Raw genomic sequence first — 19671 nt, 5'->3', positions numbered from 1 at the left:
TGCTTATCAGTAACAGAAACACATGACACTATAATGTACATACAACATATAATACTCTGTTTATATTTTTACTCTATATTTATTCATTCCTACTCCAATAGCATTACCTTAATTTTGAACATAATTGCACTACTGTATGGATTTAAATACAGTATACATTATTGACATTCCATATTACCTCTGTACACTCATACTCATTATACCTTGCACATTACTGTACTATTTTGCACTTTCTGGTTATATGCCAAACTCCCATTTCATTGTCTTAGTACTTGTACCCTGTACACTGACAATAAAGTTGAGTCTAATCTAATCTAATCTAATCTAATCTAATCTAATCTAGAAACTCAAGCACAAGAGCACCAATCACTGAATATGTTGAAGAAGTTTTGTACAGGAGGTTTTTTGTTAATACTGTTCCAAATTACATTATGGCGCAAAAAATGCCAATTAACTTTACATGTCAAATATCAGGTAATGTGCATTTTATTTCTGGTTTATTTTCTATTCCACTATTATTCTGAGGTATCTGTAATTATTGTGTATAATTAGCACAGTTGCACCTGAATATAAGCATACTGTTTTACTCATGAAATAATAAGTTGTCAAATGGAAATGTCTCATTTAAGGTTATCAATATAAGTGGCCAGACATCTGCTGTCAGTTTATTACGTTATTCCAATGTCATGCTATAATAAACTGTAATCTTTAACTAACCAAGGGTCAGGTAAGATAACTGCAAGGCCAACAGGCAAACATAGATATTTCACAACAAATATTTCATAGATTCGACATTTAAATAATTCATATTAAAGGTAAAAAGCTTTAAAAACAGATGCAAAAAAAGCTCATAATGGAAAATTAAGGAAGATATTTGTATGATTCATGCAAATATGAACTAGCTGTTCTACATGTATCAGGCTGCAAATCAAGCAACCAATATATTGCTGAAGGCTTATGTTCAATATTTTATCTTATCTTTAAAAAAAAAATCTATATTTAATCTGCTCTAATCTTGTTTAAAGAGCTATAGGCATTAATATTATGCCTAGAAAGCAAAAATAATATGACATGCTATGAAACCCATTAAATATGGCATGAGTAATATGCCTTAGATGATGAAAGAACAAAGCAGATGCTTTGAAACCCACTAAACTAAAACCGTAGACAGCCATAGTGAGATGTAATATGAGCCAATGGGCTACTTAGAAAATGTTTAAATTTTTGTTATTTTTATTTTATTTTTTTCTATTATTATATCTCAGAGTTCAGCAATCATATATAATCACTGAAACAATCCTGTTCAAAAACTGAGATGGTTGGCATCAATCTGTTTCTAATCACTCAGCATTAATTATAAATAGCAGTACAAACCTTTTCTCAATAGCCTACATAGAACCTCAATTTTAGAAAACACAGTATTGCCCATTGGGATCATTCCCCAAAATATGTTGTCATTGTCATAATATTACTGCAGCGCAGCATCTTTTTTGTGGCAACAGAGACCAATAAATAATCAGGAGTAAATGTTTGAAGTTGGCGTTAGTGCACTACCTGTTTTGACAGTCTGCCAGCCTATTGAGAACGGGGTCTTGGCCTGCATGGTGTACATAGTGACAGGGCTGTGGTTGTCAGGCCCAGGCCTCCAGGAGAGTTTGACAGTGCTGTCAGTAATCTCACTCACAACCAGGCCTTCTGCGGCCCCGGGAGGCCCTGCCAAATACAGCAACCCAGAGAAAACAAGGACAGACACCTTCATCAGCTTTATTGTACCACAGAAGCCACAAACGAACGCTATCAGTCAAAGTTATGAAAGATAAAAAACATGTTTATAGCCACACAAGTCATTTTAAAATGGCTCAAACGACAGTAAGTTCTGAGATAATTCTTGCAAATATACTGATCACTGACTATACTGCAAAAGTAGGTAAGGTTGTGGCTATGCACAAATCAGGGTGCTGTTAGTCCAAGACTTTGTCTTTTCTTTTTTTTTAAATTTTCTCCCATTTTCTCCCCAATTGTACTTGGCCAACTACCCCATTCTTCCAAGCCATCCCAGTTGCTGCTCCACCCCCTCTGCCAATCTGGGAAGGGCCAGAGACTACAACATGTATCCTCCAATACATGTGGAGTCACCAGCCACTTCTTTTCACCTGGCAGTGAGGAGTTTCACCAGGGGGATGTAGCGCGTGGGAGGATCATGCTATTCCCCCCAGCTCCCCCTCCCCCCCAGACAGGCACCCCGACTGACCAGAGGAGGCGCTAGTGCAACAACCAGGACACATATCCACCCGCATACATGGCCAATTGTGTCTGTAGGGACGTTCGACCAAGCCGGAGATAACACAGGGATTTGAACCGGCGATCCCCGTGTCAATAGGCAATGGAATAGACCGCTACGCTACGACTATCAAATAAACCACGCTATTCCAGAGACAGTAAAGTAATCAGAGGGAGGCCCTGGCTTCCGATATGTGTATGAAAATTACTTAAAGGATTTGTTTCAGACACCAAAGCTTATCATGACAGGTTCTGTGCTGATGGAACACTAGTTTTAATCACGTAGCTCTTATTCATATATTTGTTGGTTTCTGATGTCTTATATCCTCTCTGAAAGGCTCAAGGTGATATACATGCAAAAACCATAAATAAAGGATTGCAGAGCACATGAAACATCTTCAAAAATAACTCTTAACTTCAAAAGCACATGGTTGTCAATCTCAGAACATAGTAAAGCTGTTTTTCTAAATCCTTGAAAACTGACTTCTTCAACTGTCAGCAGCAAGAGGCATGATTCATAATCTTCGGTAACTTACCAAGAAAATAAATACAAAACAGCAAATGGAAAAGGTCTACAGAAGGTCTTGGCTATAGAAAAGGCCTACTGAAATGAGAGCGATATAGAGTAAAAGGAATGCATACCTCTTACAATAAGATCTGCTGCTGCTGAAACACTGTTGACTGCAGTGTTTACCATACACACATACTTCCCAGAGTGCTTCAGCTGAATGTTTCTCACCATTAGCCCACCTGAAGATCCCTAATGGTATGAATACACATTTAAAACAGCATTTTACTTCAAATGGTAACTTTGAAGCATTGGGGATAGAAGGTATCATAAAATGTAACACAGATTTTCAACCTTTCTTTTTTCTTTTTTTTTTTAAAGAGAATGGCCTCCTACAGTTATGGTGTTATTATAATGATGCTTACTGTGGAAATTACAGTATCACACAAGTTACTTTAATGGGCATTGTGCATTTGTAAAGACAGTGGGGGAGGTTTAATCATGTAATGAGATCGATTTTTGCTTTACGGTTCAGGTAGCTGTCAAATAATTTACTCACATACAGTTATAATATCAGCTCTAACATTGTTTTAATTTCTATAGTTTTCACCTTCAGTCTTGGTAGGGACAATTTAGACTAACCAACATTTCTGAGTAATGTCTTGTGTCACTTTCAGAAATGTGTGCACATAGATGGTACGGTGAACATGGCAAGTCAAACACAGACAAAAAAAAAACAAAACTCAAACATCAATTAATTCTCTAAGCATATTGAATTTTCAAAAAATGCAGTGCACAATTTTTTGGATACCTTCTAGACTAAAGATTAGGCGAAATACATTTCTAAAGATGATTTGTTTTTATTTGTGTAATAAAAGAGAAATATAAAGTGAGAGGTCCCATTACAATGAATCAGTACCTTTTAATTTTAACAATAAATTTCTCCGGTTTGCAAAGGCACAAATTACTAGATAATAAATAAAATAATAAATTAATATATTTGATACATCATATATGATATAAAATGTGAAATGATAACAGGAGGAACAAGGGGGCAACCGGTGATGTGAAAACCCATAATGTGGCTTGTTTTATTCAGTGACATTTGACACAGATGTGCTTTTTTTGGTTTTTTTTTTTTTGTGAGCTAAATTTAATCTTAACCTTAGCGCCAGCATAATCAAAATTTTCTTAATTGCACACTCTAAATGTAAACCTAGCTCTATGGAAATAAACTGGAAAATAATGTATTTGTGCATCGCAGGAGGCAACCCACTCTCAATTCAACAAACATTTCCTCTACTTCTGAAATTCATTGAATGTGTGGCTTAGCAGTGATAGCTCCAGTTCTTATTTTCCTTTCTTATGTTTCTTATATAATGCAGACTTGTCTTCTGCCTCATTCTCGGTTGCCTGTGCCTTGAGCTCAACTCCTATTGACTGCTGTTTGGACCACTCAGATTTCAGTCTCGGCTAGTCTAGGACCAGTTTACAGTGCAGGAATTTCTTCAGAAACTTGGACCTAATAAAGTAAATGTCACTAAAAAATAATCCAGTCCACCATGCTCTGATCTGAAACTGTCAGGAAGATGAGAGTCTGAGTTTTAAATCCTTTTTATACCACTGTATGATCCGCCCCGCCCATCGACCACAAGGGCCCCAACCCCATCTAGCCCACACTCATTCCAAGGCTTAAAACTGTTCAACTTACAATTGGTACAAAATGTCATATTTCTATAGAATATGCAAGTATCAAGTGCTCTTATACTATTAGACTTTTGGGTTGGGTGGTTTGGGATATCTAGAGTACAACATCTTTTAAAGCAGGAAATACACAATGACAATGAATAGGGGCCTGACTTTGTGGAATAATAAAAAAGTTGGGTAGAGTTTGTTCAGCTAAATGTAGCTTAAATTTAATTTTCATGGACATTAAAACGAATTAAAAAGAAAAAAAGTGATACTTTTGTTGGAGGTTGATCGCCACAGCTTTTGACTTAAGTGAGCTCACTGTGATACTATACATACCCCTCCGATCCTCTCAAAATGGTCCTGTCTGCTGAAATCAATGGGTTTCCCATTAAGGAACCATTTGAAGTTGGGATCCAAGGAGAAATCGCTAGATACTTCACATGGCAAAACAATGCTTTGACCCACTGTGGCATCCAAACTCAAGGGTGGAACTATGATTTTGGTTGGCTCTGTTACAAAATGGGAAAGAAGTCAAATGCAAACTGAATTATTGCTGTCTGCTGCACTTTATCATTAAAAAAAAAACAAAACCAAGAAAGTAAGAGGTTCAATATGGTAGAAATAGTGGAACAGATTATTTTTTCTCAATGTAATCATGTGACTTGAAATAATCTCACATGGAGGGTAAATCAAACATATTTCAATCAGTTCAAAAAAGAATAATCACTTCATAATCTCCACTTATTTAAACATCAATATCCAAAGGTGCTGAGAAACAGTTTTTAAACTGAACATCGGTGGAAAAAGTTCTTCTATCAGCACCATAGATTCAAGAGATCTGCCCATTTGTTGTATGAACAATAATTCACAACATACATGACTTATATATCTGTCCAATCAGCAGGAACATAAAATAACTATGTTATGTATTAATTTCAACCCTCTGCTTGTAAGGTAGTAAAACCTGTGGCTAGAAAAGTACCTTTTACCACCAGCTTGCCTGAACTGCTTGATGTTCCAAAAGGGTTTCTGGCCACACAAGTATACGTCCCTCCATCAGACTTGCTGATGTTTGTGATACGCAGAGTGCCATCCTCCATGATAGTCTGTCTGAGGAGATTGAGAAAACTGACAGAGCCCACCATGATTTCATATCACTCATTCAGTTGTGACTGATCTGACATACTTTGTACTTTAATTGAAGGAGGAATTAATGATAGGGATCAAATTAATTTCCTCTACGGATACAGATAAAGAGTAATTTTTCAAGCCATTTGAACTTTTTCCTTTTTTATATTTGAATGAATGCTCCAGAATCTGTTCTATAAGCACATTTGCACACATCAGATGATAAAAATTATCTCAGTTTGAGCAGAACAGGCTTAATATAGGGTTAGCTAAATATTAACAGCACCAAAGCTTATAGCCAAATCAATTCAAGTTTATTTGTGTAGCCAAAATACACAAGGCAGTCCCAAAGGGCTTTACAATCAGTGTAATATACAACAGTATATGACATACGACACCCTCCATCTTTGGGCCCTAAACCCAAATGAGGAAAAAATCCACAAGAAAAACCTTATCAGGAAAAAAATGATGGAAGAAACCTCAGGAAGAGCAACAGAGGAGGGATTCCTCTTCCAGGATGGACAGACATGCAATAGGTGTCAAAGGCACAAAATACACAAAAGTAACATAATTATAATGCAACATCATAGATTACACACAGAGCAAGATAATGTAGAATTCATACAGTTAATGCATTAAATTTAGCAAATTTAAATGTGCTGGGTAGTAAACTTATAAAGAGAGTGCAAGGCAAATTTAGTGAATCTGTGTTCATCCAAGACAATGTCAGGAACGCCACAGATTCACACAAGAGCTGGCGGGACCCTGCACCACAAAACCAGCTCTGCTCAGTGGGGCCCTGCAGAGAGAATATACTTCACATGCACACGAGGTGAGGCAGACTTCCACACAGCAGTCATGCAGAGAGAGAAAGAAGATGAGAGAAGTGATGAGAGTGATGCGGAAGTTGTCATTGCTAAAACAAATAGTATAAAAGCAATTTTAAACGAGAACAGCAGAAACGATAGCATACATCTGCAGGAGGGTGGGACTCTGACCAAGGGAAAACAGGATGCATCACAAACAGGCTCCGAAGTCATCAGGCGGTCGAAAGAGAGAGAGCGGTGATCCATGGTCATCAGACCGGTCATAAAGGGAGTAAAACTGCCCTGGAAAGCGAGAAAGAGAGCAACAGAGACAGAGAAAGAAGAAAAAAAAGAGAGCAAGGGGGACCGGTGCACAACATGGGCACACGTGCTCAGAGATAAAAACAATGTTAGAATGGTGTGATGCATTCAGAAAGTTTAGGGACATTCTCATCAGCAGGACAAAACCAAGAGATTACTGCTAAGACTTACAGTCATAAATACATTGAGACTGAGACCCTCCCAAAACAGGATAGTTGTGACAAAGCTCAGAAATAATGTCAAATAAATAAGACAAATAGTTGAAAGCTAATGAGAACAGATGGGTTTTGAGTTTAGATTTGACACTATCAAAGAAATAAGACAACTAGTTGAAAGTTAATGAGAACAGATAGGTTTTGAGTTTAGATTTGAAAGAGTCTACAGAGTCAGATTCTCTGATGGTCGCTGTGAGACTATTCTAAAGCAAGAGTGATATGGTAAGAGAAGGCTCTAGGGACAGAAAGGAGGCCTGCACTTTGAGAATGGAGGGCAAGCGAAGGTACACAAGGCTGTATAAGATCTGACAAATATGAGGGGGCAAGCCAATTGAGTGTTTTATAGGTTAAAAGTAGCAGTTTAAAGTCAGATCTAGCATGAATGGGGAGCTAGTGAAGGGAGGCTAGAATTGATATGATATCGTCAATTTTTTTTCCTAATGTATTAATATTCTAGCAGCAGCATTTTGAACCAGCTGAGAATTTTAAGTGCTAGCGTGTGGCAGGCCATAAAAAAGGGCATTGCAGTAATCTAATCTGGATGAAACAAAAGCATGGTCACAATCTCAGCCATGGACAGAAAAGACCAGATTTTGGCAATGTTTCGTAGGTGGAAAAAGGAGGTCTTCATGATTTCTTTAATGTGAAATTCAAAAGATAGGATTGATCAAACATAACACCAAGATTTTTGGCTTTAGAACTTTGAGAGATCACACAGTTGTCAAGAGATACTATTTCTTAGTCATAAAGGTGACTTTGTCTTGCAGAGCCGATACCAGCATATCATTTTTTTTCAGAAATATGTAAGTAGTGAGAAGTTAGATGACATCCAATTTTTCACTGCAGTCAAGCATGCCTCTAGATTTCTGATATAAGAATGACTGTCCAATGTTACAGGTACATACGTAGAGCTAAGTATTACCAGTGTAGCAGTGGACATTTATTCCATAACTCCGCATAATATGGCCAGGAGGAGAGATGTAAAGGGGAAATAGCAAATGACCAAGAACTGAGCTCTGGGGTACACCATATTTCCCTGCAGAGAAATCAGATGTAACATTACCACAGAAGACACTGTGTTCTAACAGATAAGTAAGACTCAAGTAATACTCAAGGCGATCCAAAAGTATACCATGATAAATGGTGTCAAAAGCTATGCTAAGCTCAAACAACAGTTGTTCTGACGTGGAATTGGAATCCATAACAAACGAAAGGTTGTTCACCACTTTGGTGAGTGCAGTTTCAATGGAATGACAGACTATAAACACAGTTTGAAATGGTTCAAAGATCTTATTTTAGGAAAGAGGCCAAAAGTTGATCAGCTACAACATTTTTAAAAACTTAGAAATGAAAGGTAGGTTGGAGATTGGTGTTAGAACCCCAGGTTCAAGATTTTGTTTCTTTGAGAGGTTTAACTACTGCAGTTTTAAAACTAGTAGGAACACTGCCAGAGGTAAGAGATGAATTTATAGTATTTATTATCAGGGGTCAAAGACAAATAGTAAATGTATATAATTAATTAAATATACAACAAGACACTTGGACCAGTCATTAAAGCAGTATATATGAAGAGGACTGCCACGCTGGAGGAGAGGCAATTTAGATGAAATCTTTACTCACAGCCATATCACCGCAAGCCATGAGCAAATATTTTCAACATGCTAAAAGCAATTTCTGAAGAGTAATAAACATAGAGACACATAAAGACCCATCTCTTTTGAACACAGTTTTTCTGGTGCTTGGTGGTGACAAAATAAAGAAAAAAATAAAGGGATAGGATCTCACAAGAACAGTGCAGGAAAAACACCTGACTAAAATACTAGATAAAATAAGCAAAGCTGAACTCACCACTACATGAAACATCAGACATCATATCACTCTGAAACCTGTTTCACTTCAAAGTCATTCATGCAGTGGAAATGTTGAAGAAATAAAAAATACTGATATGGGAAAAACAGCAATTTCTAAGGATCCCCCAATTATCATTCTGTATGTAATAGCTTGTTTTGCATGTCTTTTTTCAAACAGAAAATATATTTAAATGGGAAACTTGTTAATATTTGGCATAGTAGATAATATATAGATACATTTAAATAGTAGACAAATTTGGCATATTAGATAATACTTTATTTTGACATTTGGTCGGTTGAAAAAAAATCAAACAAAACTGCTTTGAGTTTTGAGCACCCAGCACAAAAATCAAACATTTTCACTTTGGCTTCCATGAATAAATATATTTTGACTCAACATGAGTCAAGACCCAGACAGCATGGCTGACACAGGGTGCTTTGCACTGATTTATTGACAAAAATATCAGATGTTGAATGATGAAGGCGAACTGAGACCATGACCCAAGGGGCAATGAGCTGTAAAACAAATAGAAACGTAAAGAACTATCTGCTTTTTGGACAAACTCCGTTCCATGCTGTGAATTTCTATTCTTGTCTTGGGGCACTGCCCATGTAATTACTTCTTACTGCTTTTCCTTATGACCATCTCATGGAAAACATGATGACTAATCAATCCCATGGTCACATGTTGAGACAGGTCCAGTGAGTTACTGAAGGTCTAGGGAGATGTGGCAGCGCATATTGATTTCAGACAGCCCAAAACAAGAGACCAGGAATTAAAGGGGGTGGGAGGTGTATCTATATATAACAGCTGCTCCCTGTTCACACATGGTACACTAAAAACACACATACACTAAGAATGCAAAATTAGAGGCACCACATATCAGGCTGTTAAATAAATATGTGCGATTACACTGGAAGTAAGCTACATCACTCTCCACTCATCTCTATTTAATTTTGTATAAGTTTTAACACCACATGACTATGCTTTTTTAATTTTTTTCTTTGGTTACGATCTGAGGTAAGCCCCTCAAATTTAAGATAATTTACTGGTTACATCAGAGACAAACATATGGTAGAATGACAGAAAACAAACATATCAAACTGAAGATAATAGGTTTATAGGTAGAACGAAAAGCTGAAAAAAAGGTTAGGAGCATTTGTTTTTCAGTTTGTTGTTAAGGGGTGCCACAGAAGACTGATGTGTCTTGACTTGACACTTGCTCTTTGAAGCCATGTAAATATGTATTTCTTTTTTTTTAAAAATTATTTATGATTTTCTCCCAATTTAGTGGCCAATCGCTCCCTATGTTTTAATTCAAACACCCACCCTCATACTGGATGCGTTCGCCAACTGCATCTCTCCGGCCGGCAGTCTTGAAGGAGACGCCTCGCCACTTTCGTGACAAGGCAAATCCAGGCCGAACCACTGCTTTTTCCGACATACACAGAGACGCATTCCTGTGACGAACACAAGCCGACTCCGCCCCCACCCCCTGAAGACAGGGTTGCCAATGATTGCTGCTTCATCGAGTCTGGCCATAGTTGGATCTGACGAGCCCGAGGCGCGAACCCCGGTCCCCAGTGGGCAACTGCATCGACACAAAGCCGATGCTTAGACTGTTACACCACCGTAGACTACTAAATATGTATTTCTGAATACTACATAGTATGTATACTAAATATTTTCATTTATTAGCCCCAATATTTGAATCTGTACCATTTAAATGACGGTACACCCACAAATGAACATGGCTAATGACAAGTTTTTTTCTTGTTTTCAACAGTGCAGATCTAACATCTCCTTGCATCCCTGACAGGTGTGAGCTAGGTGGCTTTGGTCTTAGTGAGAGTAAGCTGTTGTGAACTGTACAGTAGATGCTCAGCCTGGACAAATTGTACTTTATATTGTAATATGTGTTCAAGTACTTTGATACTGATATGCTTGATGACATCAACATAGTACAATGTTAAGAAAAAAATACACTGAAGCCACAAACACCAACACATATTGAGCTTTTCCAGACACACTTCTTGATCTAAATCCATCTGGTTTAAGAGTGGTCACTCCACTGAAACTGCTCTTCCTGCAGTCACTGAAGAATTTCACTCATTCAAAGCTTCCTCCTAGTCATAGTCATTCTCCGTGACCTATTTGCCACATTTGACACTGAATCATCAGATTTTACTGTTTGATACTGATGGACCTGGGCATTTTGGGCACTGCACTAAAGTGGATCCTATTGTAACTGACAGGAGGGTTAGACCAAGTTTTGTGGAGGGGTCAGGTATCAGATCACTGCCAGGTCACAATATAACGTGTGTGCCTCAAGGCTCAATGCTAAGCTCACTCCTTTTCGCTCTCTAGACCACCTCCCTTGGTCCAATCACCTTGTTAAACAGATTTTCCTACCATATCATACTGCTACCTTCATGACCTACAACTCTACCTTTCTTTTCTGTCAGAAGACACCTGATATGCTGTGGGTTGCTGCTTTTCTTGCTGACATATCTGCTTGGATGAGGAAGCAGTATCTACAGCTCAGTTTCTCCAGTACTGAGTTACTAGTCTTCCCTTCCAAATCCGCCATACCCAGGGACATATTGATCAGGCAAGGTACATCAACGATCATGCCCTGGAGCTCCACAAATAACCTTGGGATGATGATCAATAACCAGTGCTCATTTTCAAACCACATTGGAGCTTTCTCCCATCCCTGCCATATTTTTCTGCATAACATCCATAACATCTGACTGTACCTATCAGAGAATAATTTGCAGCTCCTGGTCCAGGCTCTAGTCATCTCTTGGTTAGACTATCGCAATGCTAATTTTGTTGGTCTTCTCAGCCTGTGCAATCCAGCTGTAATTCATAATAATGCTGTGCACCTGGTTTACCTGGCTAGTTTCACACGTCTCACCTCTTTTTACATTTGGATCTTGGTTGCTGCCAGCATAAAGCTCAAAACATTCCTGGAAAACTATTGTTTAGGTCACATTCCAAAGGGCTGATCTCTAAGTCCATACTTTTATCTCTCCTGGCCTCAAAATGTTGGCATGAAATTCCATCAGAGCTATGGACTTAATTATTTCAATCAAGAAACAACCTAAGAAACATTTCTTTGCCAGACCGGCTTTAATCCATAGATGTCTCTGAGCGTGACTATTCTACTGATTTGTGGCATTATTCAGATTAGTTGCATTTTCAATCCCTTACTGACATCATTGTTGGTGTTTTATCTATTGTGGACCTGACATACACTTTTTTTATTTTATTTTGATATACTCTATTGATCCCCATAGGGGAATTACGCTCTGCATTTAACCAATCCTAGCTGTGTAGCTAGGAGCAGTGGGCAGCCACCATGCAGCACCCGAGGGCCAACTGCAGTTCATCTTGCCATGCCTCGGTCAAGGGCACAGATGGAAGTATTAACCCTAACATGTATGTATTTTTTGATGGAGGGGAAACCAGAACATCCAGAGAAAACCCACAACAGACACAGGGAGAACATGCAAACTCCACACTGAGGATGACCTGGGGTGACCCCCACGGTTGGATAACCCTGGGGTTCAAACCCAGGACCTTCTTGCTGTGAGTCAACAGCGCTAACCACTGTGCCACCATGCCCCCCTCTTGGCTATTATATATGATATGACTGTTCAGTAGTCTAAGATACCTGTAAGTAGACACAAACATTTGTGATTGCTGAATCCCTTGTAAGTTGCTTTGGATACAAGTGTCTGTAAGTGTAAGTGTCTGTATGTGTAATATTTTGGCTTTCCTGAAACATTATACATGAATTAAATTTTATGATGAGTAAATATCAGCAGGGATTGCTGGGAGGCAGTGATTGAAATGAAGTAGGCGACTCACATCCACAGGGCTCCCCAGATTTTTGCATTCACAAACACAGGAGTTGGGCCAGCTGAGATGTTTTTTTTGTTGTTTTTTGATGCTCCACTTCCAAAAGATTTGGCTCGCACTCACAGTCCTCAGCAAGCAGTGCAGTGATTGCAGCAAACGGATATCTACTGAAGATATTTGAAAATGTCAGCTGTCAGCTGTGGTATTGTGTATCTGCTTCCTTTCTATTTGATACTTCTTGTTTTATCTAATCTGATTGGTGGTTATTCATATCACTGAGGGGTGGAGGTCAGTGCTTAAGAAGAAATTATGCATAGCCCATTTTATTCACCCATTGCTCGTGTAATTTGTTAGATAATATTTTAGCTAATATGTTTAAGATGTGTACTCCAGCCATTGTCCATTTTCCAAACGCAACTATTAAATACAGTCCGGCACACTAGGGTGCTTCAGTGTTCATCTCACCATAGATAACACAAATTCCACCTGTGTCCATAAACAGTCAGCGAGACACAAAAGCTCTATTTCTTTAATATTTTTTTTATTTCGTGACACTCTGGATAGGATTATCATGAATCATTTTTGTGTTGAACAGTATTGCTCATGGCAAATTTGTTTTTTTAAACAGATCAAAAATGTGTGTATCCAATCTAGCAGTAAGAGAGGAATTAAAAATGAAATAGAGGCTGAAATATAATCTCAATAAACTAGGATTATTATATCCAGCGGCAATGGAGGAGGAAATGCTCAACGTAAGGTATGTAAATACCCACTCAATCTTTCTGAGTTTTATCACAGAATTATTGGAATTAAGTATGCTCTCTATATAAAATCACTGTGTTTTCCGTGGTAGAGAAATCTAAATTGCATTATGTTATCACTAAGGGTTTATACACATGCTACAGATTTACCTTTAAATGGCACTGGCTCTTTAGGAATTCCAAATCATATAGGCTGGCCTACTGAAAATGAACTTGAGTGTTGTACAATGAAAAAAAGAAAAAGAAAAAACACTTAAATCATCATGCAATTCCATTTATCACGCTATCCCAATTTTAATGCTAGTAAGTGAGATGATTGTTCATCAAAGACTTGATGAGTGAAGAAGGCATCCATATGAATTTTATAAACAAAATGGCTAAAAACAGCTTTGTGCTGTTTGATAGCTCATTAATGGACAAAGTAAACAGAGAGTTTGGCCCTGGGATGGACTGGCCCCATGTCCAGAGTGTCTCTGTCCCACCCAATGTTTTCTTCTATAGGCTCCACTTCCCATAAAACTGAATTGGGCTCATTCATTCATTCATTCATTCATGAACCATTTCAAATTAACCATAATGAAATGACCTAGTGATAAACAGTGTACTACAAATTTATAGACACCTTTTAAAATTTGTTTTTCCCCTTTTGCTCCCCAATTATATCCAGCCAATTACCTCAGTCCTCCGAGCCATCCTGGTCGCTGCTCCACCCCCTCTGCCGATCCGGGGAGGGCTGCAGACTACCACATGCCTCTGCCAATATATGTGGAGTCGCCAGCTGCTTCTTTTCACCTGACAGTGAGGAGTTTCACCAGGGGGACATAGCGTGTGGCAGGATCATGCTATTCACCCCACTTCCCCATTCCCCCCGAACAGGTGCCCCAACCAACCAGAGGAGGTGGTAGTGCAGTGACCAGGACACATACCCACACCCGGCTTCCCACCAGCAGACACAGCCAATTGTGTCTGTAGGGATGCCCAACCAAGCAGGAGGTAACATAGTGATTTGAACTGGCGATCTCTGTGTTGGTATGCAATGGAATAGACTGCTATACTACCTGGACGCCGACACTTTTTCTTATGACAGAGACCATACTATATGTTAAGTAATAGCTATCAACTGTTATGGGCTATATTGTTATTGCCTCCTTTTTTTTCTATTCAACTGCTACTTCACTGGTTTGTGTCATCAGCAATTAGTGCAATAGCTTGAGGACAACATAAACATAGTGCTCTCGCAGAAAATTCCCACTGCTCAGTACATTCTGGCTGAAGAGTGACTCTTGGATGAAATTATTTCCATCAATAGGATACATTGATTAAGTTTCATACAAAATAAACAGCAACTTTGACTTTTGTCTAATGAAATCCCCATTGAACCATAAGCAAATGACATGCACACTTTCCTTCTGAATGCATGTCAACACACACACACACACACACACACACACACACACACACACACACACACACACACACACACACACACACACACACACACACACACACACACACACACACACACACACACACAGTGGCACTCCAGTTTCCCAAAATCATACCATTAGGCTGAGAGAAATGCTGTCAGCTCAGAAACAGCACCCATTCTCCCAGTGTAGGCCGCAGGAAGGGTAATTGATGGCAGGTGCTTCCTCAATGACCTGCTCTGTCTATAGGAATGCTGCCACAGGTGCGCTACACTCCCTAATTTCCAGTGACCTACTTCCATCTCTTTAGAAGCAAAAGGAACTGAAGGAGCATCAGACTGTTCTGGGAGTCTCAGCAGGTCAAATCTGCCTCCAGTCTTTTTTGCTTCAGCAAACAACATCACTTGAGCATCTTTTCTAATGTGTAGCAGCCAGGACACTGTCTTAGACACTTGGGAAACTGATTGGATTTGTTCTCATGTCTTTGACTGATGTGATATTTATGCTGAAGTTATAAGTCAGTGGTTCTGAGCTGGTAGTTCCCACTAACAAGCAAAATGCATTCCATTGCCTCTGTTCGGGAAAACATGGACACCCACAGCAAATTTGTCTTTGTTTGGCAAGCTTGTAAATTCACCAGCACAGGACCTTCATGACCATCTACAATGGAATAAGCGTGGATGTTGTCTTGGTCTAGCAAACAAATACCATTATACATGGATAGGCATAGCTGCTACAAACCATATGTTATAAAAAAACAAAACCAAAACAAAACAAAAACTACAGAGTAGTTTAGATCCAAGTTATGTGTTTTGAAATAAAAAAAAAACATTGTTTGCCATTGACTGTGTACGGTGCCATGTTGCTGTGACGTCAGATTTGCTATCTCTGCAAACTCGGTCCTGAGTGATCTTGTCCGAGATTCATTACATTACATTACATTACATTACATTACATTACAATCATTTAGCCGACGCTTTTATCCAAAGCGACTTACAATAAGTGCATTTAATGTAGGAAATCAGGAGAACTATTAGTCATCCGAGGTCATAAGTGCATCTAAACAAACATCTAAGAGCAAAATCAGTGCTAAAGTAAAAGCGCAAGAAAGATTTTTTTTTTAAATGAGTGAATACAAAAAGTGCAAAGAACAAGTAACAGGGTAGTAGTTCTTAAAGAGGTGAGTTTTCAACCTGCGCCGAAAGATGGGCAGCGACTCTGCTGTCCTGACATCAGTGGGGAGTTCATTCCACCACTGTGGGGCCAGGACAGAAAAGAGCCGTGACCGGGTCGATCGGCAGCGGGGGCCTCTGAGCGACGGGGCAACCAGGCGTCCCGAGGCAGCAGAGCGAAGTGGTCGTTTGGGGGTATAGGACTTGGAATTCTGACTCAAACATCTGTTCCTTTGCACTTTTATGGAAAGGAGGTCACATTTTTTCAGAGTTCGACATCAATGAATTACAGAATTAGATCAGTATTTCCCATTTAATTTAGCAGAAAGGGCTGAATGATCAACTACCAGAGCTGCTGTCCTGCCCCATTATCCTCTGTTTTTGTATTAACACTCAGTTTTGTGTGGGGAGTGCAGGACATTGCTTACAACTCAGTACATCTGTGTTACTCGGGCTTTCTTTGTGTAATTATCTACCAATAACAATTTTATCATTTGGATCAATATTTCTGTCAGTCTGTTACTTCTAACTATGGTCAGTTTGTCTGTTGCACAATCTGCAACAAGTGGCATCAAATTTGTGCACTTGATTTTGCTGACATCACATGGTCAGGAAACATAACTTTTTTTTTATTACCCCCCTTTTTTTTTCTCTCCCAAATTGCACTGTGGCCAATTACCCCACTTCTGAGCTGTCCCGGTCACTGCTCCACCCACTCTGCCGATCCAGGAAGGGCTGCAGACTACCACATGCCTCCTCCAATACATGTGGAGTCGCCAGCCGCTTCTTTTCACCTGACAGTGAGGAGTTTCACCAGGGGAATGTAGCGCATGGGATGATCACGCTATCCCCTCCAGTTCCCCCTCCCCCCTGAAAGGTGCCCCGACTGACCAGAGGAGGCGCTAGTGCAGCAACCAGGATACATACCCACATCCGGCTTCCCACCCGCAGACACGGCCAATTGTGTTTGTAGGGACACCCAACCAAGCTGGAGGTAACACGAGGATTCAAACCGGCGAGCCCCGTGTTGGTCGGCAACGGAATAGACTGCCAAACCACCAGCACGCTTGAAATCTAACTTTTTTAGGAAAGCTGACAGCTAAATTAAAACACACTCTTTTTCTGTGTGGGCAGTTTGACACAACAAAGTGAAGATCTTATCGGTTTTCTCTGTAGATTGGAGCAAGTTCAAGGTACATGGTAAGAGTAGCAGGCCTATTGCTATCAGTGATATTGCTGGTTATGCAGTAGTCCATGTTCACAATCTGGAAACAATTGAAACCAAGCTGTCCAAACACTGGGTGTCTGTGTGGAACTGTGTTGGAAATGAAGACTAGCTACATACCACGACTTTATGAAACCATCATTATTTATCATTCACCTAGAGTGAAATGAATTTAAAAAAAAGCTCTTATTTCATTAGGTAATGTAACTTCTTAATATTCCATAAAAGCAGCAAATAAATAAGGTTTTTAGATGCCTTATGTGGTGGCTTATTCTTCAAAACATGAAATACAATTACACCAAACACTACATGAATGTATGAATGTACATTTATAGTATATATGCATTGATCTAGTTTTCTGAGTAAATGTTAAAATATACACTTTAAGCTTTGGAAAAAAAGAGACATTTGTGAATTGGGAGTAAGATGTTACACAGATCATGTCATCTGATTGTTGGCCTCTGGCCCCCAACCATTTTGAATGACCTGTGTATTGTCTTTTTTGTGCACCAATCTAAATACAATGTCTTACAACTGCTTAACTCAGCCTGTCCTGGGTTTCCTCCCACAGGCTATTGGCCTGAGTTCCCACGAAAATACCCTGACTAGGAAAATGCCTTGTTTCAGTTCCCCATTTTATATGAATTTCATGAGTTTCTTTCTTTATTTGCTGACTCTAATTGTGTCTTGTGTATGCAGACATTCCACAACTTGCATGTATTTTTCTATGTGCTCGAAGCTGTTGGCTCAAACCTTAGCTGAAGACAAGCCATGTCCTTTCTCCTATTATATCAAGTAAAGTGCTTTGCAAAACGATAGTCAGTCTCATCATCTCCAAAGGTTGTGGATTTTGCAGATAATGCCCCTACAGAAATTTGACTGCCCCAGAGAGCTGTGTAACTTGAACTCAGATGCTACAAATGTTCAACTTTTTGCGATACAGGACTGACTGACTTTTGTTCATGGTCTGAATTGTCAATTCAGCTCTAACTGTACAAGCAGGACTATGGAGAAAAAACCCTACATTTCACGTCAAGTACAAAACAAGGTTTCTGTCTAAAGCAATGTGCTCAAGCTTGGACCAAGAGAGGCAGTTCATGCAACAGTGACTTCCAAAGGCCTCTTGAGGAAAGTCATAAATAACAATCAGTCCCAGAGATGAGCAGGATCCACAAGAGGAAGCCACTTTAACTCATGCATTCAGAAGCACATGCAACGATGCATACAATACCTTACCTCTTGCTGTCTTTCAAGAGTTCACCATCTCTCTGCCAGGAGATGGTGGCCCTGGGGGAAGCATGGGGACGGCACTCCATGACCATTTCCCCCCCTCTCTGGACAAGTGTGGACGTCTTCACTGGACTCTTTGTGAAGTCAGGTGAGGAGGCTGAGAAATAGATCCATGTTAAATCCATTTGTCTTGCTTTATGGAGGAACAACAAGTGTGCATCAACCAAAACGTCAAGCACATCACAGGCAGTATGAAAATTTGTATTTCTTTACAATATCCTAACTCATTCATTCATTCATTACCCAAACCACTTAGCCTTACTCAGGGTCACAGGAATGCTGGAGCCCATCCCAGCAGTCATTGGGTGGCAGGCGGGGAGACACCCTGGACAGGCCACCAGTCCATCACAGGACCTCACATTCTTTATATACGTGTACCTTATAAATCCATATAAGGTATATATAGTTTACTACAACTTAGGTCTTCTATCCCGATTTCCCCTAAATACATTGAAGTGGGATATGTGCTGCCATGACACTGAAAGCACTATATAAATGTAATGATTATAGTAATAATAATAATTGATAATTAGTGTGTAAAGTCGAGACACCTTGTGTCCTTGTAAAAGCTTACTTTCAAACACACAATGATGAGTATGACAAACACACTGTCACTCTTGAGGCTTGCTGCACCTGTATGTAAAGAACTTGCCACCAAAACCACGCATGGGCAATACAGTGCCGTATCGCTCGCATGTTAGCTTAGCTTATTTGGATGCTGTCAGGATTTATAGGACAACTTACCGGCGGGAAGCGCATCTAACCTCTACAATGAACGGTTCACTGTACGTGTCTCAGCAATGCTAACGCATGACTGCAATTAAACATCTAAATACCCTAACTGATTCATGGAATACTTACGTAAATGACAAAGCCTTAGCTCAATGATGAGCTAGCCAATTAAAATATCTGTTTATTTAGTCATTCATTTTTCAGAGTAAGTACTTTTATTTGAGTGACATTGTAAGCAGTACAGAGACAGCAATTGCTTACCCACAACCTTGAGCTCAGCACTGGCATAGATGGCTCCGTGTTCATTTTCTGCCAGACACTGATACATGCCAGAGTCCGTTAGACTAATTCTGGATATGGCCAATCTACCCCCATCCACATGTACCCTCCCCTGCA

At 39.4% G+C, this 19671-nt stretch overlaps 1 protein-coding gene across 1 annotated transcript in view; it reads right to left on the bottom strand.

Moving 5' to 3' along the window:
• The window catches only part of LOC130131743 (contactin-4), a 38214-nt gene that overhangs the window by 8833 nt on the left and 9710 nt on the right, over window positions 1-19671 (bottom strand). The window contains exons 9-14 of the mRNA XM_056301545.1: window positions 19537-19666; window positions 18490-18640; window positions 5463-5590; window positions 4817-4989; window positions 2923-3040; window positions 1555-1713 (exon numbers count right to left, since the gene is read on the bottom strand). Of these exons, the coding sequence (XP_056157520.1) occupies window positions 1555-1713; window positions 2923-3040; window positions 4817-4989; window positions 5463-5590; window positions 18490-18640; window positions 19537-19666 (859 nt within the window). The remainder of the gene's footprint in view (window positions 1-1554; window positions 1714-2922; window positions 3041-4816; window positions 4990-5462; window positions 5591-18489; window positions 18641-19536; window positions 19667-19671) is intronic.

This window comes from Lampris incognitus, chromosome 2, assembly GCF_029633865.1.
Source record: "Lampris incognitus isolate fLamInc1 chromosome 2, fLamInc1.hap2, whole genome shotgun sequence".
Classification (NCBI taxonomy): domain Eukaryota; kingdom Metazoa; phylum Chordata; class Actinopteri; order Lampriformes; family Lampridae; genus Lampris; species Lampris incognitus.
The sequence above is the reverse complement of the archived record's forward strand: the minus strand, read 5'-3'. Positions and strand labels throughout refer to the sequence as shown.